We start from the raw sequence: 23,830 nt of genomic DNA on the forward strand, positions 1-23,830 counted from the left end.
GCCTGGGTCCCCCTCCAACCCAGGCCACTCCTGGGGACACAATTTTGGGACTTGATTCTCAAGTCTAGTCCATCTCATTAGTTTACAGTCACTTTGCACAGAAACATGTGCATGCACCCTTTGTGTCTCTTCAGTGCTTTCTCATAAGTAGACATAGGGTGACCCGTTCCATTTAGCGATTTTAGTGTAATGTGGTATTAAAGGAAGCCTGGCTACACCTGTGTTAGACCTCATACAGAAGAGAGCTCTGAAGAGAGCTCACAGATCTCCAGGCCATTAGCTGTAAATGGAATCATAATTGATTACGGATTATTCTAGCACAATTTGGGAATAAGGTGGTGGGTTAATCTCCCAGTTTGCAGCAGATAGCTTCTTAAACTTTGAAATGAAATTCTTTGAGACATAAAAGATAGGGATAGAAATACTTTGCTGGATCTTCTCCATTAGTCAAGATTGTTACAAAGGGAAAAATTTGCCACTGTTTTCAAATATTTTTTTCTTCTAATTAATCCATATCATTCTTAGGGGGTTTTGCCAAGGACAAAGACTAATTATTTACATTCCTTCCATCTCTTTCAAGTCCTACCCCATACCTTTAAACTGTCACATGGAAAGTTTTGGGAGAGGGGAGTAAAGGTGGGCAGGCAGGGCGTTGGGAAACCTGACTTAAAATAAATTGTCCACAAAGCACACATCCACCAATCTGTAAATGCCTCTGTCAGATGGATTCCTTGAGCTGTATTTTATTTCCATTAAAAACACAAAAACTTTCTAACATTCATGTTCATGTCTCAAAACCTGATGGAAAAATAAATATTCAGCATTTCAAGTATTCAAGAAAAGCTGGATGAAATAAAAGAAACTAATTGCTCTCTGGACCACTTTGGGAGGCAGAACATTCCTGAAGGGCGTTCAGGATTCGTAAGGGAAGGGAACCCAAGATGGGCGTTAAAAGCCTGTCCAGACTCTGTTCTTTTCAGAAAACAAATGGGAGTACAAGGGGTGGGGGACTGACGACGCCCACAGTGAGCGGGTGGGCGTCACTTTCTTCCTCCCCTTCACCCACTTCTTTCCCCCGCCCCCGCCCTGCCCTCCCGCGCGCCTCTGCCCAGCCCCGCCGCCCGACCCCCGCCGCCCGGCCCCGCTCTCCCACCCTCCTGAAGCCCCGCGCACCTCTGCCCGGCCCCTCTGCCCAGCCCTTCAGCCCGACCCCGCCGCCCCGACCCCCGCCGCCCGGCCCCTGCTCTCCCACCCTCCTGAAGCCCCGCGCGCGTCGGGGCCCGCGTCTGCGCCCACCCGGGACGCGGTCCGTCCAGGCTCCTTCTTGTCCCCACACCCGCGCCCTGCTCTCTGCAGCTCACGCTCCGGGCTCCTGCCACCCCCACTCTTCCCGACGAAAGGGGATCCCGGCCAAGGGGGCCGCCCCGGTCTGGGTCCTCCCCCGTCCCCGGGGCCGGCCGGACCATAAAGCGCCGGGCCGCGCCCCCGAGCCCAGTCACCAGCGCCCCCAGCTCTGCGCGTGGCCAGGACGCCAGCGCTCCCTCGTCCCCGACGGCAGCCCGGACGCCGCGCCCCGCGCACGCCCCGCGCCGCGCCCCGGTCACCTGCGCCGCCGGCTGGGCCCCGACCGAGGGACGGCGCGCAGCCCAGTGACAGTCGCCTGCGGACCCCGTGGGGAGTAGGAAGAGCCAATATGCTGGCCCCTTGCGGAGCCACCTTCCTCCTGCTGCACCTGGTCCTGCAGCCGTGGCTGGGGACCGATGCCCAGGCCACCCCCCAGGGTAAGTGGGTTCGGGCCGGGCGCGCGGACGAAGAGCACCGGGTCCCCATCCGCGGAGCCCGCAGTCCCGCGCTCCAGCCCCGCGCGCTGCTCGGCCTCTGCTCCTGGAGCCTCGCTCAGCCCCTCTCTGTTCCAACGGGGCCCTCATCAAAGCATATTGTAATTGGAAGCGCCGATCAGAGTCTAGAATTTTCTGAAATTCAATTATCCAGTGATGAGACCAGTTCCCTAAACAATAGTTTGAGGGATACAAAATTATTTTCAGTCTGTGCAAAATCGTGGGGTTTACGTCAAAGCTTGCCACACGGCCCTACACCTGCCTCTAACATGTGTCTTGTGTAGGAAGACCGGTTTCTGTCCCCTGAGGCCCGGTCCCTCCACTCAGTCTTTGCCCCCCATATCCCTCCACACGGCGATATCTGCCCAGAGGGTCTGAGACCCACGCCCCTGAGAAAGACCCCACACTGCCCAATTTGCCCTGCCACCCGCCTTTTTCTGCTGGCTTTGCTCGGACCCCGAAAAGCAAAGCTTCTTTCAGGAGTTGGCTTGATCTCTTGACTCCTGAGATGAATAGGAAGGGCTGAGAAATAGAGGTTTTTCTAAGAAAAGGTTATAATTTGAAAAGATACCAGAATAATCTCAAAGCCCTTTGTGAGATGAGATGAAAATAGCCGTTGGGCAAGAAGCTCTTGAGGTTAAACAGAATTTTTTGTAGAGACCTGAAGGAAGAAATGATTTGAGCAAGAAAAGATCTTAGAGCTCTAACTGGATATCCAGTGGTGACGTCCTTCGTTTGTTTGAACGTGGTGCCTGGGTTTATATATTATTGACTAAGGAAATAAAACTGGATGAGGCACACATCTTGAAGTAAAAACTATTATTCCTCATGAAGCCAGAGCAAAGAATGCCTGTGAAGGCATGCTCAACTCCCTGCACCTCCCATGCCAGTAATCCCCCATTTAAACTTTACATTTCACCACATAACTCATTTTGATTCTAGACCAGGCAGCCAAAATTGTGGTTTCAGAGGGTACTGTACTGGCCAACTTTTAGGTTGAGTTGAAATATTTGAGATCCTGTAGTCTGTAATATGCATTGTTCCCTGTGCTTTTAAGAAAGGAAGCTTTTTAACCCAATTCAAAATTTTCTTATTGTAGAGATTATTTGGCAGGCTTGAATTTATGGGTATTATATTATATTGTTATATAAATTCTTGACATTTGAGCACACAACTTCATGGTATGCCTTAGGTATGGATTTTGCTTCTTTTTAGACAGACCTGACCATTTTATGGAAACTTAAACTCAGGCTATACAACCTAAATTATCTGATTAATTTAGTCACTGTGGTTGATCCGATCAAGTCAAATTTCTGATAGATTCTTTTATTAAGTTATTTAGTCTGCAGTTATCAGCTCAACTGGATAATTTGCTTATCTCCTTTTTCCTCTGAGCTGCATTGCTAGTCTTAAATTAGTATGTATCCAATTTATATACCATGATAGTTGGGCTTATTGGTAGCGGTAATTTCACCTCTAACACTAAAGGGTTGTGCTCAGATCTTGGCTCTTTTACTAAAAGGTAATAACACTGACAGAAAATGGTAGTGTCTCATTTCCTTTTCAAAACACTCTCTGAACTCATTACTAATTCTAACTCTGCCTCTTGAGGGAGAAGCAGATGGATCAGAGGAACCATATAGATTGAAACAGCAAGTTTAGCTTGAATTAAATTATGGACTTGAACATGGTCAAAACAAGAATCAAGAGTACCAAGTGTTTAGTTTTGAATGCAGTTCCCATACTTTAACCACACCTGTTTTGTGAAGATGCCCTGTCCTGAATGGAACTTCTAAACATATTACGTTATTTCCCTTTGTCCTCATTGGTGGAAATGTAGTTTCCAATTCTCTGGAAATTGAAAAATCCGATTCTCCTTTTGAAATGCAGTAGGCAGCAGTCTTCATGGTTTGGGGATATGGGTACTGGAGGGAACACAATAGATGTTCTGCTTTCCAACTTGTCTAGTATTACATTCATTATTGTGCAAGCTCCTTTGGGACATGTGGAATAAACAATATAGATCCAGCTTGAAGACAAATTGTCTTTTAAAAAGAGTGCACATTCTTGAGTAACTAATTTTCTTGCCTGTTTCTTTTAGAACTTTTATTCATTTGTTTTTCTTATTACAAAAGCAATACCTTTCATTTCAGAAAAAAACTAGAAATTGGATTGCAAAAAAAAAAAAAAAAGGAAATAAAAAGGTTGTGATTATACAACCCAGAGATAGCTACTATTAATGGTAACATTTTGTTGTATGGTCTTTATTTCTAATTTTTTTCAATGCAAATACATATTTCAAATGGAATTATGTTATACATATACTTTTATAATTTTTTTTTTGGCTGAACATATGAACATCTTTCCATATCTGTAAGTATTCAGCTGCATTTTAAAAATAGATAGTATTCTGCTTTTTGGAAAGATCAAAATTTATTTAGCCAGGGCTGTGAAATAGGACTCTTAAGTTGTTTCCAGTGTTTTGATTTTGTAAGTAATATTTTATTGAACAATTGCTGTGCCACAGGATGGCTTAGGGTAGTTTCAACTATCCCCTTCATCTCTGCCAAGCCCTTCTTTCTTTGCTGAGGACAGTTTATGTTTTCATAGCAAAGTGCTATGCCAATAGCGCTTCAGGTCTCTCCCTGTCCTTCCAATTAGATTTTCAACTAATTATTTTCTAAATAGAAATCCTAGAATTATCACTGGTGGTGAATATCCTTGTACCTAAATCATTTACCATATTATCCATTATTTCCTTAGGATAAATTCCTGTAAGTAGAATTGCTAGATTAAAGAGTATACATGTTTTAGGGCCTTTGATATTGTGATTTATACTGTCTTCAAAATGTTTATACTAGTTTAAATCTTACCGAGCAGTAAACAAGAATGCTCATTTCCCTGAATCACCCCACCCACAACAATTGGGTATTATTGTATTAATTATTTTTCCAATTTGATGGTGAAAATAATTGTCTGTTAGCAATTCCTTCATTATTAAGTGTATGAACATTTATTTATACAGTGGACTTACTGGTCCTTTCTAATTATTTTTCTATCAATTGCCTTTCCATGCTCCTTACCCATTTTTCTATTAGGATGCATATCATTTTATTGATTTGTAAGAGCTCTTTATAAATTATTGATATTACTCTTTTAATAACCAAGTTATTGTATCCAAGAGACAGCCCTTGGTGCTGAAGTTCCTGCAGGCTATGGAACTGTTCAAACAATATTTGCATAAACTGACAGAAATAATAAGTAACTTCTAGTGTGTAGTACCCAAATTTGGCCTTTGCTTAAATGGCTCTGGACATACTCTCTCATACCTTTCATAAGTATTAAAAAGTTTTTGAGAGAGAGTTTGCATGCTTGATCAAAAGCAACTTATACAAATACGAATGTGCAGATTCTAGTTTTTTATAGACCAACTCTGTCAGTCAAAATACAGTCAGGAAATAGAAACCACATCATCTTGTTTTGCTTTGTTTCCACAGTGGGATTTTTTAAACAGAAATATTGGAAAATTATACAGGCACAAAGGAAACACTTAGGTCTCACAAAGGTAGCAAATCTTTTTGCTGACAGTATGTCTACCTCCACATCCATGCTTTTTGCTGCATTCCTTGTCATTTATCACTGACCAGGGAAATACAATTGGCTCTGGTCCAGAGGTACTTAAGGGATCCCATGACAAAAATTCACTGCATGGGGATGTAAGAAAAACAATGACTTGGGTATGCTCACCAGTTCCCCTTGTTCCTTTACTGCTTTAGATGCCTTTGGTGCTTTTCCTAGTGGGCATTCTCAGAGCCACATGTTCAGCCAAATCCAATTTTATGCTGCAAATTTAGTCTTCTCTTGAGGGCTATAACCAGTGATGAACATTGTGCTATATTTCTTTGGGTTGGAATGTCCAGACACTGTGAAAGTGACGAGGAAGAATGGTGAGTTTGGTGATGTGGAAAATGGATTACACGACTAGTGCACATTACTTCATAACATATTGTCAAGCTGGCCCTCCCCCCAAATATCTTTGCCCCAAAGTTAAATCTTTCACTGACTACCCTTTTCTCTCCCTTCTCCCCAGTCTTTGACCTAATCCCATCCTCTAGTAAAAGGCTGAACCCAGGCATCCTGCAACCAATCCTGACGGACCCCACCTTGAGTGAGCTCTATGTGATCTCTACCTTCAAGCTGCAGACGAAAAGCTCAGCCACCATCTTCAGCCTTCACTCTTCAACTGACAACAGCAAATATTTTGAATTTACTGTGATGGGACGCTTAAACAAAGGTAAGCAAATTTGCAGAAATCATTTTCTTAAAAAAACCCTTTTCCTGTTCCAGGATTTGGGGGTCTATTTTCCTTAAGACGGTTCTTAATTCTGTACAATTGTATTCTTTCCCACTGTTCATTTCAGTTTTCAGTACCAAATTCTTTTTATTATACATTTACCTACATAGGAAAGTGGGGGGTTGGGAAGCAATATTGGGAGAAAAAATAAAGAATTGCTGTGGCCAAGATGCATTCTGACATTGTCCCATCCTCCTGCTATTCTGAATCCAGTTCTGGAAGGGACAGGATCCAGGACAATTATGCCATTGTCTCAGTCAGTTCAGGCTGCTATAACAAAATACCATAAACTGGGTGGCTTAAACAACAGACATTTCTCACAATTCTGGAGGCTGGAAAGTCTAAGATCAAGATGCCAGCAGATACGGTTCCTGGTGAGGGCCCACTTCCTGGCTTGCAGACAGCCATCTTTTGATTGTATCCTCATGTGGTAGAGAGAGAGAGCGAGCAAGCTGTCTCATGTCTCTTCTTATGTGTGCACTAATCCCATCATGAGGGGCCCACCCTCAGGACCTAATCTAAACCTAATCACCTCCCAAAGGCCCCACCTCCAATAACCATCACACTGGAGATTAGGACTTCAATATATGAATTGGGGGGGACACAAACATTCAGCCCATATCAGTCACCCACACCATTTTTATGTTCCTTGGAAGCACGTGGCTTAGCAGACCTAGCTCCTAGCTCTGCCTGCACCTTCCTGGCCCGATGGAGAGAAAATATGAGTACCTCAACCAGTGGAACAGAATGCACAACTCTTTTCTACCTGTTTTGTGCCAATTTACATGTCTGTCACCTGTTTGATCCGTCTTTTGTCATCTGTTTTGCCACCAAAGCACTAAGTTGCTACAAGCAGTAAGAAATGACTCCCAAAGAAAAATGTCACTATTTTTCATGGCCTTCCTCTCCACCCATGCCCTGGGGACAACACCTGTTCCTGTTTACTGAGGAATGTGACAGATACATGTTCGTGCTTCCTTGTGTATTTAATAAAATAGAAAGACTGGCCCTTCCAGCTGGATTTTATATTTATTTCAGTTTGCTTTACAAAGCAGACACTTGCTGGTGCTTCAGACTCTCTTTTAGATTCTTCTCATGACTGAACTCTTAAATCTGCAGGCCTTAGGAGGTGAAAGAAATTCCTAATTATTAGCTTTCATAGGACCATAGAGTTAAAAGCAAAAAGGAATGGGACTTTAAGCCCTTCTTTTATGTTAAATTCCAACATTCTCCTTCCCTCCTCCAATCCTGCTCCCAAGTCTGCTCTCTCCATCTGTCTCTCCCAACCTCTCAGGGTCTGTAGTGAGGTTTCAGATAATGAAGGGAGTCTGGGGACATGGTCAGCAGATGGTTCACCCATTCCTGCCCTCTTGCCCCATCTGCAGCCCTGATGAGAGGTGATTTTGCCCATCTGTCTGCCTTGTATCAAACAGCCCCATGTTGCCTCACATCTATTGCAGGAACCGCTCGTCTTCTAACAACCCAGCTACTCAGTTTGTGATCTGTAAAAATCACCATTCTTCATCTGTAGATCAGCAGCTTTTAAAACTGTCTGTTTTAAATGCATTGGGAAGATTTTTCTTTTAGCTCATCCAGTTTAATGGCTAGCAGGTCCTCCATAGAGTGAAAAATTCTGCTCCTAGCTTTTCATCCTTTATTTCTAAATTAGCCAGTATTTATGAACCCATTGTGAAAAGTCTGTGTTGCCAGGAAATACAAGGAAGTAACTTCCTGTGAACTGATTCTTTCAGTCCATATAGGCAAGAGTAACACTAGATATATGGGCAGGTAGACAGATGGGTAAGGGTGTTGTTAAGTGTGTTTTCTCTGAAGAATCACCAGTAATGTGATTCAGTTGTACATACCAGTGGATCAAAATTTTAGGGGAGAGGATGAAAGGGTTGATGAACACCTCCTCATCCTCCAATGTATTAGAGAAGATAAATACTTCTTAGAAAATATGGGGGAGGGGGATGGAGTTCTGGAACAATCTAGAAATGAGAATTCTCAGAAAACAAAGAGGAATTTATACTAGTATTAGAGCTTGGAGGATTGAAGAATGTGACACAAAGAAGTCGTTTCACTGGTGCAATAGGAAAAGTGCAAAGATTTGCCATCATTGGTGAGTCCGGAAATTCTAGATAGGAGCAGAAGCCCATTCTGACTGGAACAAGAAAGAGAAGTCATTGGGTTCATCAGATCCAAGGAAAAGATGTGCCATGAGGTGTGACTCCCACGGAGGTATTCACTGGTGGCCGTGCTGGCATGACAAAATTTACAGAGGGTGGGGGGCGAATTATCTTCCTGGATGGTGAGCTCCAGACATCATTCCACTGGCCAAGACTCAGCTGATCGCCCCTTTTGTTGCTTTGCATGGAAAATAGTGAAACAGAAAATACCTAAATGTATTTCTACTGACTTCAAACACCTGGTCCTCCGTTGAAGTCCATGATTTGGGAGAGGAAGGAGGGCAACTACACAGGTAGTGTCAAAGAGCAGGATCTGCTTGTCTTGGCTCCAGATGAGCTCTTGAAACAAACTAAAGTGTGGCTAATGAAGACTTCAAGGAATGCATTTGCCACTGAGCTCTCTGCTTCTACTCTCACCCTCTCCAAGTCATCCTACCCATGGCCACCTCATTACTGTTCACAAACATAATTTGGATCAAGTTATGCCTGACCTCAGAGACCATTAGTGGCTCCCATTCCAAACTGGATAAGGTGCAAATGCTACAGCTGGGCATTCAGGGCTTCCACTGCATCAACCTCAACCAGCCTTTCCAATTTATCCCATGTTCCAGCCCTCCATGCAGCCAGCTAGATGGACTAGCTACCATCCCCTGGGCCCTTTCATGCTGTGTTTCCTTCTCCATCCTTTTGCTGTTGCCCTCTGTTCCCCCCAGTACATGTACTGCACTACCTACAGATACCAAAACCCTATACATTCAAGACCTTTCTCAAACTCCTTCTGATATTTTTCCTTAGATGACTTGTACCTTTTAAGGAAGGCACTAATCTTAGGGTACCTTGTACTTGAATTGCTTCTAGGTCTTCTCTCCAATAGGTTATGAGCTTCTATTGCTCAGGGACTGAACATCCCTTATCTTTATACCTACTGCAGCATCTAGCACAGTGCCTTGTGCATAGAAGCAGTTTATGAAGAGATTGAAAAGAAAAAAATGGAGGCTGACATGAGTAAACTTGGTTGTTTAAGAAGACATACACCATTATGGAAATTCTGGAATTACACAATATCTATCACAAAGTAGGTGCTCAAAAAGGATTTTTAGTGAATGAGTCTTGAAGACCTTTTGCATGAGAATATAAGAAAATACAGGCAGTATTATTTCTGGTAGAAATTATCTCTCAGATTATTAATAATACAGGTGGTATGATCTTGATAGAAATAAGCATTGTACTTCCTGGCTGGATAGAGGATATGGTTGATTCTTTTCTAGTATACGGCATAGGCAGTTTTCCAGTTAGTATCCTGAGTTTGAGTGACAGTTAAAAATCTTACCATCTGTGTCACCATGAATACATCTCTGAATCTCTCTTAGCCCCAGTTTACCATCTCTATGGTGGGGATGATAATACCTACCTCACAGGTTGATTGCAAGAACTGAATTATATAAAGTATAATCACTTTCTTTAGACTATGAAGCTCAATAAAAATTTCAGGATCTTAAAAAGTGTAAGATAGAGAGATAGATAAGGAGATGGATATCTATTATTTAGGCAGCCATCTTCCAGAGATGATGGTTTAGTGAACTCTTTGCTTGCCTTGATGACAGCTTGCCTTTCAGAAAAAGAAATCGAGAAGAACTGCATCTTTAGGCTTAATTTGATTGTCACAGAACAACTTGGTGCTGAGGAAATGAAGTAAACCCTAAGAATTTGCTGTAATGAGTAGAGAGAGTCAGCCAAACTCCTTAGCCTAAGGACAGGAGATGTCAAATAGTTCACAGTAATGGTTTTGAAGCTTGCAGGCTAAAGAGAAATATAATGTAAGAGAGATGGGAGAGCTTAAAAATTAAAATTCTGAATCCAATGATAAGTGAGAAAAAATGAGGGTCCCTACACATTAATATAATATTTACAGAGCCTTTACAATGTACCCGATCTGTGCTAAAGGCTCAACACTCATCTTCCCTTTTAACTTTCACAATATTTTTATGAGGTGTCCTTGAATGAGCTCAGTTTTAAAGTGGTCATATGAAGAAGATGGAAAAAATTTAAAAACATTGTGCAAAACTATAATCATTAGGACAGAAAATTGGAAACCTAATTGAGTCAAAGTTAGTGATTCACATGTAAGATAATAAAAGGGGTGTCTTTAGCTCTGTTCAGAATAAGGAAGAATAAGGAATCTACTGCCTGGATTAGATAATACAAGATTAACAGGTGATTGAGATAAGTCAGAAATGGTCAGCTCTTTTTTTCCCTCTTACCTATCAAGGAAAATATTCTTCAAATTGTCAAGAATGGCTAAAAGAAAACAAAAACTCAAGCTAGGTGAGGAGATAGCTGAAAAACACCCAGTCTTTTTAGTGAGTTTAATTATTCATGTCCAGGTAATTATATATTGGGGTACTCAATAAAGTGATAGTGAAGCTACTGTTGGTAATATTTAAGAATCACAGAGAACAGAAAGGTCCTAAAGTACTGGGATCAGGCAAATGTTTCCATTTTTATTTATTTTTTATTTTTTATTTTTATTTTTTAAATTTTATTTTGTCGATATACATTGTGGCTGATTATTGCTCCCCATCACCAAAACTTCCCTCCCTCCTCCCTCTCCTCCCTCCCCCCCAACAATGTCCTTTCTGTTTGCTTGTCGTATCAACTTCAAGTAATTGTGGTTGTTATATCCTCTCCCCACCCCCCGTTTTTTGTTTTTTTTTTTTGTGTGTGTGTGTGTGTGTGTGTGTGTGTGTGAATTTATTTATTTATTTTTAGCTCCCACCAATAAGTGAGAACATGTGGTATTTCTCTTTCTGTGCCTGACTCGTTTCACTTAATATAATTCTCTCAAGGTCCATCCATGTTGTTGCAAATGGCAGTATTTCATTCGTTTTTATGGCTGAGTAGTATTCCATTGTGTATATACCACATTATCTTTATCCAATCATCAATTGATGAACATGTAGGTTGGTTCCAAATCTTGTATGCAACTGTTTTTAAAAAGCTCCTTAAGTTTTAGGTTTCATTAATGCATATATTTGGCCAGGTGAAGGAAGTTAATAGTCTCACTCTATCTTAATTGTTCTGGCCACATCTGTAATAATGTATCAGTCGTAGACACAGTTTACAGGGACACTGTCATATCAGAGATTACCTTGAGAAGAGTCACTAAACCAGCACCTACCTGGACCCCATTTTCTTTCACCACATCTAAATTGAAAAGTCAAAGGAACTGAAGAAATAAAGGAACCAGACAAAAGACATGAGAGATATGAAAGTTTCCTTAACATATTTGAAGAATGTCATTTGGAATGAGGATAGGACTAAATCTGTCTCTAGCTCTGAAGAATAAAATTAGGATCCATTGGTGGAAGTCAGAGGAAACAGATATTGGCTCTGTATTAGGAAAATCTTGGAGAGCTATCCAAAAGTGGAATGGGTTTCTCTGCAAAGTAATGAGTTCCTTGTTACCGGAAATGTGCTGGTAGAGGCTGCTCTTTTATTGAAGAGACTTGTGAAGTGAGATATTAAGCTAGATGACTTATAATGCTAATCTTCTGTGATTCTACTAAGACTATAGAGATTCCATGAGTGTTTAAGAAATTGCTTTGCAGCTCTCTCCTACTGCATGACCTTGGGATTCTATGCACACTCACAGCTTTGTCACCTACCAGATAGTTGCGCATTATGATGAGTCTCATAATTTTTCAAAACATAAAGTCCTCTGCAGATGTTTAATGTAATTGCTGTGTTTCCTTTCACTGGATAGTTTCTTTGCTGTGTGTGTGTGCATGCATGTGTGTGTGTGTGCTCTATAAAATTTACATTTGTTCAAACCACTATATGAAAATTTTGAAACAAACGGACTGCATTTATCACAGCCAGGAGTCACCCAGAGTATTTTCAGAAAAAGCAATTTGATATTTACCTTTTATATGTATTTCCAAAACGCTAAAGTAACAAAGACCTAGTGTATAGGGCATCAAGATGAATAAGCAAAGACACACAAGAATATTCATCACAAAAGACATTAATGGCAAGAAGGCAATCTTTAAATGTACAATTATTTAAAAAGAAGAGGAAAGGTCAACAGTGATGGCTTTAAAAGTGCCAAAGAGCAAAGCCATTTGCCAAGCAAAGCAGAAAGCCCCAGACTACCTTCATGAGTTTGCTGCAGGCAGACCAGGTCGCTCTGGACTCCTTTGCCCACACAGACAAAATATTATAATTTCCAGTACTTTAAAGCTAGCACCCTGCTTCACTTACTCTGACATTCAACATATCATAGTATTTTTAACTACCAGGTCCACTTTTTAAAAAGCGCCTTTTGAAAATTCTTTTCTGAGACAGCAATATTTCAAATCTTCATCTCTTGGGTTTGCTTTTTCATCTCCTGCCTGTTACTGAGATTGTATTTAATCGTATTTTATGTGGTTTCTGTGTCAGGCTAGTATCCAGGTATGGGAATGTGCTTTTGGACAGTGCCGTAAAATCAGACCCCAAATTATCAAGTACACAAAGATGCTAAGTTTAGAGGGCAAAGATTATGTAAATAAACCAGTAGGAGGTGCCCCCACATTTTAAAAAAGATCTAATTGTGGGTAACAAAAATCAGAATGGACACATGAATACTCTATTTTTTCATTCCATAATTAGTTGTATTGGGGCTCTCAGATGCTATGGTATATGGGAAAATTAGTAAGAAATAGTCTTGGCAGCGAGCGTAGAGGGTAATTACAGTTATGGGAAAATTGGGGCCAGTGCTGGGATGAGAAATTTAGACATTAATTGTACTTAGAAACCACTAGGGGGTTATTGAAGGACTTCATTTCCTTCGTTGTGTGCTTGCTTGAAGAAGGCAATAACTTGATCAGAACAGTCCTATAAGAAGCTCATTCTACCAGTCCGAAAAAATCAGTGCAGAAAGAGACCTAAAGTAGGAAGGTGAGTTGGGAATCTAACAGAAGCCCAGAGATGGAGCAGAGTAGAGGCAGAGATGCCATTTGAGATTTGAACACCTGCTGACCTACAGCCTTCAGTTTCAGTCCCACTTTCAGTTTCAGTGCACTGTGTTCTCTGTACCAGCCCTGCAAGGTAGCCAGGCCAGAATCTCTTGTTCAGCTGGTGGCAAGTGAAAATAGAACGTGTGAACAGAACGTACTGCAGCTGAAAAAACAGAGTTGTACCAGGGCCTGTTTTCCTGAATATGGTGCTTCCCAAGGGGCTGGTTTCTCTTTCCTTCCTGCAGGGGCGGGAAGCTTGTCTTGTTCTGCCGGTGGTATTTTCTGCTCTATTCTGCTCCCTCTGCTATGGGTGTGTTGGGCTCAGATAGAACTAGGTGAGCACTGGGCAAGGCAGCTGGCGAGAGGAAGGGAACCATGTCTGTTCTCTACCCAGCCCCATGGTGCTGCCTCTGGAGAAGGTCGGGGAAGCTCCCACCCAGCAGGTGGCAGCTCCCCCGGGGCCAGAGCTTTCTCTGTTTCTGGACATCAGTCGGATTCAGAATGACTGATGTGAAACGTGTTTCCTGAGCAGGCACCTTTCTGCCATCTCGTGTAGTCTCACTGCTCTGTAGAGAAAATAAGTGTAGAGGCACTGAAGCAAGGAATTTGCAGTAAAAGAGAAAAATGAAAAATGGAAGTCATAAGAGAAACGAGAATTACTGGATCAAGTATGAAGAATGGTAAATGTCATGGCGCTTGATAATTGTTCTGCTAACAGACATTGTGAAGATAGAAGTTTCCGTGATTTTTTTTCCTTTGAGTCCTCTTGCTATTGTCATAAGATCTAAAAGCATGAGGGATTTGTCATTTGGATATTGCATTGCAACAAAAAACAGACGGACAGAATCCCCTTCAGTGAGAGTATGAACACAATAGCAGGTTTGCTACCGGGAACAAGATATTGAATTGCCCCTCTTTAAGCTTTTTTATTTTTGATATGAAAAGCTTTAAATGCAACCATTTAATCACTGAAAGCTTATATTCACAACAACTAATGTGCACCTGCTATTTATAAAGTATTCCCCTAGGTACTATTTATAAAATTAAACTCAGCTATTGAGTTACGAAAATAAACCATGGCCCACATGCCCTGCGAAGGCCTGTTAAAAGCAGGCAACATGCCCAAGAAAATATATTTACTTTGAATTTCACAGAAATCTTAGTTTGGGGAGGAAAATCAAGAGTATTTGTTTTAAGCCACTATGTGTGTGTCCTCGTAAACAGTTAATGTGGGGAACAGAGGTGGTGGCTGTAATTAAAACAAGGAGATATTGAGTAAATGTGTATATGACCTAATTCAAGTTTGGTGGCTGAAGAGGTATTTTTACTGGCCTGTATTTGCAAAACTGTTCTAAATAGTAAAGTAATAGAAGTTTTTAAAAAATTGAGCTAGTGTATATGTTTGTGCTCAGTTCCTCCTCTTTTGATTGTTGTATATATGCCTCCAATTTCCATTCATGCAATTACTATTGTAAGCTCTCAACAATTCATATTAAATAAAGGGGCAAAAATTCTGTTGTATCCCAGAAATATCTCAAGAATTTCTATTTGTGTTTATTTTCCTTCATCTCATTATTTTCTTTCTCTTTATACCACATTTATTTGAGTCTTACCAATACTTTACTTCAGGAAACTTAGTATCGTACTATCATCATAGAAAGTCCTTCCAGCTAGTCTGTCTTGCCAGGTCTCACCAACTCTTTTGACAAGACTTGCCAAATATTATTTCTGAAATTAACATTCTTATCCTTCCTCCTGCCATCTCTCTCTATCACAGAACCTGATGCCAACCGGCTCTCTCCAGACCATGGTCAAATAAGCAAACCTACTCAAAGTCCAGAAGGGGTGGGAAAATGAACCTAGAGAGTCTCACGTGGAGAAAGCCTTACACTATATCCTCAAAGTTTCACAACAGTGATTTTTTTTCTTTGCTGATACTGCAACATAAACGGGTATTCTTGGCTGGCAAGTCGATTGGGCAGCGCTAAGCTGTCCTTTACACTCTGCGTAAAAGGTACCTGAGGAAAGATGGCCCAAGTTACTTGCCACAAATCATACACATTGACAGCACAGTCTAGGTTTATGAGTGTAATACATTTCTTTTCTACTTTTTCGTATATACGTAATGTGTATTTCTTGTAGAAAAGTTAGACAATGAAGATGAGCAAGAAGAAAAATACACACCATCCAAATACCCAGCAAATGACCATATTAATGTTGACATATTTTCTTCTAATTTTCTGTATTTGTATGTATACATGTATATGCACACACACTTTTTTTTCTGAATGAAACTATACTGACTTATAAAACCTTTTTTTTTTTTTTACCTAAAATACTGATTTTTTTTACCTAAAATATCTTTTGTATTTTTGATATTCAACTATTGCATAGTATTCCATTTTATGATTATACCATAATTTAAGTTTCCAGCCCTCTCTTTTAGACATATATGTTGTGCCAAATGTTTATTATAATAAATATTTCTGAAGTGAATATTCTTATCCATACATCTTGGTGCTGCTTTTTGTTTTTTGTTTTTTTTTTATTTCCTTATTGTCAGTACCTGCAAGTGGCATTGCTGGGCCATAGGATCTATACGTGTTTGAGGTTCTGGTACACATCATGAAATTGCCCTCCAGAAAAGTTCTACCAATTTCAAGCTTCCTCGCCCTGGGGCAGCAAAGACTTTGACTTAGAGCTTTGCAGCTGCAGTGTTATGTTCACCACCTCAGTCACCCAGCAGCATTTGCAATCAACCTCCAGCCTTGTTCCTGGGATGGTTTCTGGTGATGAATTTGGGTTTAGAAGTGGTACTGGTGGATAGACCTGGAGGGATTTTTGGTAGACTCACTAAGACTTTGGAAGCAAATCACTTTGGTCTTTCTAGCAAACTTTAGCCAATGGGCTCCACTCATGGACAGTCAGCTTCCAGGAACAGATTGTAGCTCAGTGCCCATCATATTCAGGACAATAGTGGAGTAAGAAGCAAGGCTGAAAACCAGAGTGAATTTTCATTTAGTGGGCTTGAGAAGATATGTGAATAGATAGCTACCTGCATAGAAAAAAAGACAAACCGAAAATAAGGTAGTGGATCTCCCTCTTTTGTAGCTATAGATCCCTTTTCTTTTCTAACTGAGCATTGGTATGTGTGGGGATGGGTGCTGAGGGACAATATGCCAGAATACACTGGTTTTGATACATGCTTACAAAGGCCTGTCCACGCCGAGCATTCCTTTAGTTGTGGAATAAACCACACTCAGGTTCAAATTCTAGTCCTGCCACTTACTATGTACTTGAGCAAGTTCTGAGCTTCACTTTCCTCATATATAGTTATTCCAATTTCAGAGGCTTGCAATAAGTAGAAATTTAGGATTTAAAGCCCAAGGACAGCAAGCAGCCCCATGGTAATACTAAGTAAACTTTTAGAATCCAGGCTTACTTAGAAGCTTACTCGGGTTTTAGTTTTCTTTCTGATAGGGTTCTGCTTGCTCATTGCACTTATCACTACCTGAAATTGTATCATTTATTTTTAACTTGCTACTTATAGTCTGTCTGTCCATCATCACAAAAAGTTCTCAGGGGGAGGGTGGGTTCCCAGTGCCTAGTGCCTGCCCTGCCTAGAACAGTGCCTGGCACACAGAAGATGGTGGAGCAATCAATATCTGTGGTTACAGAGTGCTCACATTCTTTCTAGTGAGCAGGAAGCTGCTCAGCACAGACCCACCCCTCTCCCCCTCACGCCGTTCATTGATCTGTGCTTGGTTCCAGCCATCCTCCGTTACCTGAAGAATGACGGAAAGATCCATTTGGTGGTTTTCAACAACCTGCAGCTGGCTGATGGGCGGCGGCACAGTATTCTCCTGAGACTAACCAATTTGCACCGAGGGTCTGGCTCCATAGAGCTCTACCTGGACTGTATCCAAGTGGACTCCATTCACCATCTCCCCAGAGCCTTTTCTGGCTTCTCCCAGAGTCCTGAGTCCATTGAATTGAGGACTTTCCAGAGGAGGGCACAGGTAGGAACCCCTGAAACATTCTCTGAAGTGGAAAGATGGGCAGCCAAGGCCTGGGAAGTGCAAAGGAGTGTGCTGAGGAAAATGTGTCAGCTTGTCCCTGTGAAGGGGCAGTGGGTCCAACGCTGGCTGCATGTTAGAACCCCCTGGGGGACTTGGAAAGTGACTGCTAGAGGGCCACCCTCAAGACAAATTGAGTCAGAATCTGTGGGGGTGGTGCCTAGGCATCCGTATTTTTTAAAATACTGATTCTAATGTAAAGCCAAAATTGATAGCTTCTGTTTTCAATGATAAGTACACACTTTTTGGATACAATTGTAAAGTTGGAAAGAAATAGCTAAAATAAAAATAACGATCTTAGGGTAATAGGATTATCTATTTTCAATCTTTCTGTAATGTTACTAATTATTCTTTTTAATGAAAATAAAAAAGAATGATTGGAAACTGCCGAGCACTAGGAGCAACATTTTTTACAAATCTTGTCAGAACATCCACTAACAAAAAGTTCCATGCATAGTTCCACGGGTCTTAAAAAAACCCATCACCTCTGTCTTCTATTTTATGCCATGTTAATGGTATTTTTTTATTATATCACTGCATCTACTGTAGGAACTGCCACATACATTTCTTTTAGAATTCTGTGCTAGGAAATGCTTTGTTTCCTATAAAGAACTAGTATTCTTTGTCCTTCCCAATAATGTATAGCTGGTCGTAGTGCCTGAATTTTATCTGATATAGAAGTCAATGCCAAAATCAGATAACTGATTCATCTGTTATGGCCCACAATATTGTTTTCTATCTCTCAATCCTTGTTTTCCATTTCTATTTTACTGTTTCATTATATGTGCTTTAGTTACAAACTGCTCTGAGCCCTTTATACAAAGAGGCAACGTATAAACAATAATTTCCATGACAAGTAGGAATGCTGTGAAGTTTCAGATAGTAATATAAAAGCTATGAATCTGATCCTAGAATTGTGTGTTTGAACAACAGGAAGCATTATTAAGAAGAATTTCCAAGAAAACTAAAATCCATGGTTTTTTTGTTTGTTGGTTTTGTTTTGTTTTTGCAGTCATGTGTGTGTGTGTGTGTGTGTGTGTGTGTGTATTATATGTATATATAAAAATACACGTTTATATAGAGAAAAAATTAATGAATAGAAAGATATGCTAATCTTTATTTCTGAATTCCCGAAGCAACCCAAGTAATCAGAATGACAGTCAGAAATTGTGTCACTGGCCAATATAGAAATTAGTGTCTGCCACCAAATAATTCAGTTTCTAGAAGTCAGGACTCAACCATGACAAGGTCATCAGAAACTATACTAGTTGGTGGGGCCGGCCCGTGGCTCACTCAGGAGAGTGTGGTGCTGATAACACTAAGGCCACGGGCTTGGATCCCATATAGGCATGGCCAGTTAGCTCACTGGGTGAGCGTGGTGCTGACAACACCAAGTCAAGGGTTAAGATCCCCTTACCGGTCATCTTTAAAAAACAAACAAACAAACAAACAAAAATCTATACTAGTTGGAGTTTTCTCAAAAGCTCTCCTTCCTTGGGCTATCAGCAGGGACACAGAAGCTTGGTCTCATAGTCACCTACTCATTCATTCAATCAGTCAATTAGTCAACAGTCAGGCACATTCTAGGCATTAGGTATACTGTGGTCGGCAGAACCATTTGAGGTCCTGCCTCCATGGAGCTTATAGTCTGATGTTCAACACAATATCTGTTACATAGCATGTTTTGCATAAATCTGAGCTAGATTAAAAAGTAGAATTTCTCTGAAAATCCTTAACATGCTCATTTCTAAAATAAGGATGATAACTTTACATTGGCAGTTAACATAAACTTTTTCTGTCATATATAGATAAAATAAAAGTGAGTAAAAGTAAAAGTTATAAGATAAAGGGTTGAGGTGTTATAACACCAAGTTCAAAGGTTTGGATCCCTATACCAACCAGCTGCAAAAAAAAGAGGGGGTGGGGTTGGTGAGGAAATTGCCTTTATGACTAACAATGAATGATTGATATCAACCAATAATGTAAAAATATGGTGCTAACTGCCTAATGATCATAGAAGATACTGTTTATTTGTTCACGTAGCCCAAGGAAATCAGAGGCTTTGCTAAAACCTGGAGCCAAAACATCCTAAAAGCAATATTATTTAAAATTGGGATCGATATCTTATTATTACAGTCTAAACTCCATAAGCAAATTCCAGACAATTCTTAAGGGTCTCCTGCCACAAAATAACTCATTTACCATGAAGGGAAACTGCCTTTCCCTTCTCAGCTGCCTTGATGAACTCTAGGCTACTGGCTACTTCCATATTTGCTTCAGTCAAAAAGATAGGGCTGGCAGGCTTTAGGAAAAATATGAACCTACAAAATTATGTAGGATGTCAGAGTTCAAGTATACAGTGACAAGTATACTATTATGACAAGAGCATGAGTATGCAAGTACATTGGCTTCTGAATGCCGTCAGCAATCTGTGATCTGAATGTGATTTCTTCCAGGATTTCTTGGAAGAACTGAAGCTGGTGGTGCACGGCTCGCTGTTCCAGGTGGCCAGCCTGCAAGACTGCTTCCTGCAGCAGAGTGAGCCTCTGGCCACCACAAGCACAGGTGTGGTCACTTGTGCAGTTTGTACACCTTCAACACAGACAGACTCCAAGGCCTTCCAGTGGGCTGGGTCCCATCACTGAAAGGTGGGCTGTCAACAAGGCAGCCCAACAGAACGTATCTTCAGAAATCAGGCTTTTGTGCAAAGTCCAGGGCAAGCAACGTTTTCACTGCACTTGCATTTTTATAAGTCACATGAATTTGCACTGACTAGCCAGTGGCATCACTATCATTGTTGTTCTAGGTGAATTAGAAAAATTGCCCCAAATGAAATTCAGATACCCTAGGTTTTTGAATCATCTTGTCATGATGGTCCTCTGGAAAATCATTTGGTTTTGAGTCACTTAGAAATGACTGTCACTGGCTGAATGCTCCTTACTATTAATACTCCTTACTTTTACTATTCCTGCAGGGGGCTTTAATCAGCAGTTCATGGGTCAAATGACACAACTAAACCAGCTACTGGGAGAGGTGAAGGATCTTCTGAGACAGCAGGTAACAAACCAGATATATCATCAGAAAAGCTCAAGCCTCATCAGAGCGCTCTCTGTAGGAGCTGGTGGAGCAGAGAGGCATCCCAGTGCAGCCTGCCACCCCAGGGCTCTGCTAGAAGGGCTCTGGAAATGGGGATAAAGATACCAGGGCTCCAGGCAGAGCAGGAGCCTTCAGGGGCTGCTTTAGCACTACTGTGAGATGTGTTTCACAGCTGGCTACACATGGCTGCTTTCATTTCTGGAGTATATCAAGTATTACTTTTCAATCTTTTCCCCCCTTCCTATTTCTAAAGGTCAAGGAAACAACATTTTTGCGAAACACCATATCTGAATGCCAGGCTTGTGGTAAGTTCTTTTCTAGTAATTGGCTCATTCTGAGTTGGATGATGCAGACCGAAGGAAGGGCCTGAGGTGAGGCTACGTGGAATGTGGTTTCTGGAGGTTGACCACAGAGTTGGAAGGAAGGGAAGAGCTAACTTGGGAAACTTCTTGGGAAACCGCATTTCACTTTGTATCTTATATGTTTTTCTGATTGTGAATAAGCCTATGGATTATTGTTTTTCTCAGGTCCTCTCGGATTACAGTGTCCAACCCCAAGCACACTGGTGCCTCCAGCATCCCCAGCACCCCCAACACGCCCAACACGCCCAACACGCCAGTGTGACTCCAACCCATGTTTCCGAGGCGTCCGATGTACTGACGCCAGAGATGGCTTTCAGTGTGGGCCCTGTCCTGAGGGCTACACAGGAAACGGGATCACCTGCTCTGACATTGATGAGGTACAAGTTCAGTTAGACAGGGCAGGGGCTCCCTAAGTATGCTCCATACCCTACAGCTCATAGACAAAGAAGCCAAGCTGACCGCCAAGTGATGACTTGGGTTGTCCTCCAGGCTCCATAAAAACTGCTTCCTTATAAAACCTTGGAGACCCTGAGCCACAGTGAGCCGGGGAAGGAGCTTGACACAGAGTTGTGGCTGTTTGTCATTTCTCTTCTCCGTGTTTCCGACTCTTGTAACAGTCCATGTTGCTACAATGCTTGGATTTCTGCTTTACACTCAACATTTGTATTGATTGTTTCTCTCAAGCAGTTTGTGTTACAATTTTGCTTTTTTCACACTTTTGCAAATGTGGGAGGGGAGGATCTGTGTAAGGGTATGTTTCAGGAGTTATAACAGATTTCTTCAGACTTTCTAAAATAGAAGAGCAGAGAGGAATCTCACACCAACAAGACCTGTTGGGGAGGCCCGTAACCTGTGAGCAACCGAAAGTGCCCAGGGATGGAGCCAGAGAGTGCACATCCAGAAAATATGGGCGGTTTGACAGGCTGGCAGAGCACCAGAAGAGACTGTTTGAAGACCATGGTTAGCCAGCCAATAGTTCAGTATCAAAGCGTGTCCACAGCAGGTAGCAAGGCTGCCACCAAAATGCACCTTTCCCCTTCCACCCAGCCAGGGGAAGGCTGAAAGAAGTGGGGGACTGGGGGGGGCGCATGCAGGGAACTTAGTCACACACTGATACCCACGGGGCTCCTGGGGCTCATGGTGGCACTCACTTGACTACCTCTCCCTGGTAGTATGCAGTTAAGATGGTGTAGTAATCCCTCAATTGTAGAAACATGTGCACACGTTTCACAGAACTACATTTGGTTTTTATCTGTGAACTGGAATTTTCCTCCTTTTGAAAGGGCAGGAAGTGATCATGTTTTTTACATTAGTTGAAGTGGTTTTAAAAAAGGATCGGAACCAATTTCCTAGACTCCAGGAGCCTTGAAATAGACACGAACTTGGTAAGGCACGAAGGCAGGCACAGACCCTGATGGATCACATCCTAATGAAGAAGCCCCTGCCCTGGCTTTGTCTTTTCAAGGTCTTTCTATTTGCGTGATTGGTTCACTAATGCCAGTGGAGTCATCTAACAGCCAGTTGACAAGAGGTCAAAGGGACACAGTTCAAACACAGAGATTTGTAAATTCCAAATTAGAATATCAGCAAGCTTATTACACTAGGAGATAGACTGGTTAAGATGTAGGACCTTTCAACTTGGATGTGCTATTATTCTGTAAAACAGTAAAGCCCACTAAAAGGCAATCCCAGATTGTGCAGGTTGGAGATTCACCGGGTAACTATGAAGTTGGAAGCTTTTATTTCCTTTTATCATTTATTTCCACTAAAAAATAGTTAAAGGCATAAATAAGCATGTGCATAAATGGAGGAAAGTTTGAGAGTGCTTTCTCCATGTGGCTGAAGACTTTGAACTTTTTTTGTCTCCAGTGCAAATACCATCCCTGTTACCTGGGCGTGCGCTGCGTGAACTTGGCTCCTGGCTTCAGATGTGACGCCTGCCCGGTGGGCTTCACAGGGCCCATGGTGCAGGGGGTAGGGATCAATTTTGCCAAGTCAAATAAGCAGGTAGGCTGAAGTTATGGTTTCTATTTATTTTTCATCTTAACAGAACAATTTTGATTAGTTCCTACCTCTTCAGTACCTCCTTAAACAGCCAATGCCATATGGAATGTCATGGTGCGTGATGAACAAATTAGGAAGTTTTTCAACTCATTCCTGAGTATACAAGGGTGCTTCACAAAGTTCATCAGAAGAGTCGTATTGTCTTTCAATTCTATTTTTCCATGAACTTTTTGTTTGTCTGAAGTACCCTCGTATGTTGGTAAAGTCTAGAAAGGAAGAAGCTGTGACGTTGGGATAGTAAAGGTTCACTAGAAAAACAGTGAGTGGGGTAATACTGCTATGTGGCATGGTTTCAGATTTATTTTCTTGATAGACATTGAACATTTTGTCCTGCAGAATAACTTGAGAATCAGGGAAACAAATAAAAGCTTTGAAAAATTAGGTCAGTTTTATAGAATCATTGTTGCCAATTGGAAGCTGTTTTAGAGATGAGCGGATTTCAAGAGTAGAAATAATCCCCTGAGGAAACCTACCCTTTCTCTTATATAAGCTATAAATTGCCATAAAGCATTTGAGTACTTCAAGACAGTCTCCATTTATTTCCAAATATTCTACTATATCCTTGCCATTATTTAACTGACTGACTGTGAAATTCTTTTTGATGTTTTTAGCCCTTAAAAATGGTTGGTCTATAAATATATTTTACTGCCTTGGGGAAATTATTCCCTTTGAAGAAGGGCAGGGGTTCATTATTTCCTAGCTGCCTATCAAAGGATTCTGGAGGGCATCATGTTTTAGACTAGAAAAAGGAGGCAAGCTAGACACATAAGAATGATAAGAAGACATTAAAGGAATGACCCAAAGTTTTTCTTCCTCTCCTCTAAAGACAAAATCTCCAAGACTAAACCCAGGAA

General features: G+C 41.4%; 1 protein-coding gene across 1 annotated transcript in view; it reads left to right on the forward strand.

Annotated features, from left to right (window-relative positions):
* The first annotated feature begins 1,533 nt into the window (after positions 1–1,533).
* THBS4 (thrombospondin 4) overlaps positions 1,534–23,830 on the forward strand; it is a 40,757-nt gene continuing 18,460 nt past the window's right edge. Inside the window, exons 1-8 of the mRNA XM_063083711.1 lie at positions 1,534–1,781; positions 5,929–6,132; positions 17,150–17,397; positions 19,911–20,019; positions 20,429–20,511; positions 20,804–20,855; positions 21,078–21,289; positions 22,782–22,919. Of these exons, the coding sequence (XP_062939781.1) occupies positions 1,694–1,781; positions 5,929–6,132; positions 17,150–17,397; positions 19,911–20,019; positions 20,429–20,511; positions 20,804–20,855; positions 21,078–21,289; positions 22,782–22,919 (1,134 nt within the window). The 5' untranslated portion in view covers positions 1,534–1,693. The remainder of the gene's footprint in view (positions 1,782–5,928; positions 6,133–17,149; positions 17,398–19,910; positions 20,020–20,428; positions 20,512–20,803; positions 20,856–21,077; positions 21,290–22,781; positions 22,920–23,830) is intronic.

This window comes from Cynocephalus volans, chromosome 2 (assembly GCF_027409185.1).
Source record: "Cynocephalus volans isolate mCynVol1 chromosome 2, mCynVol1.pri, whole genome shotgun sequence".
NCBI classification, from domain to species: domain Eukaryota; kingdom Metazoa; phylum Chordata; class Mammalia; order Dermoptera; family Cynocephalidae; genus Cynocephalus; species Cynocephalus volans.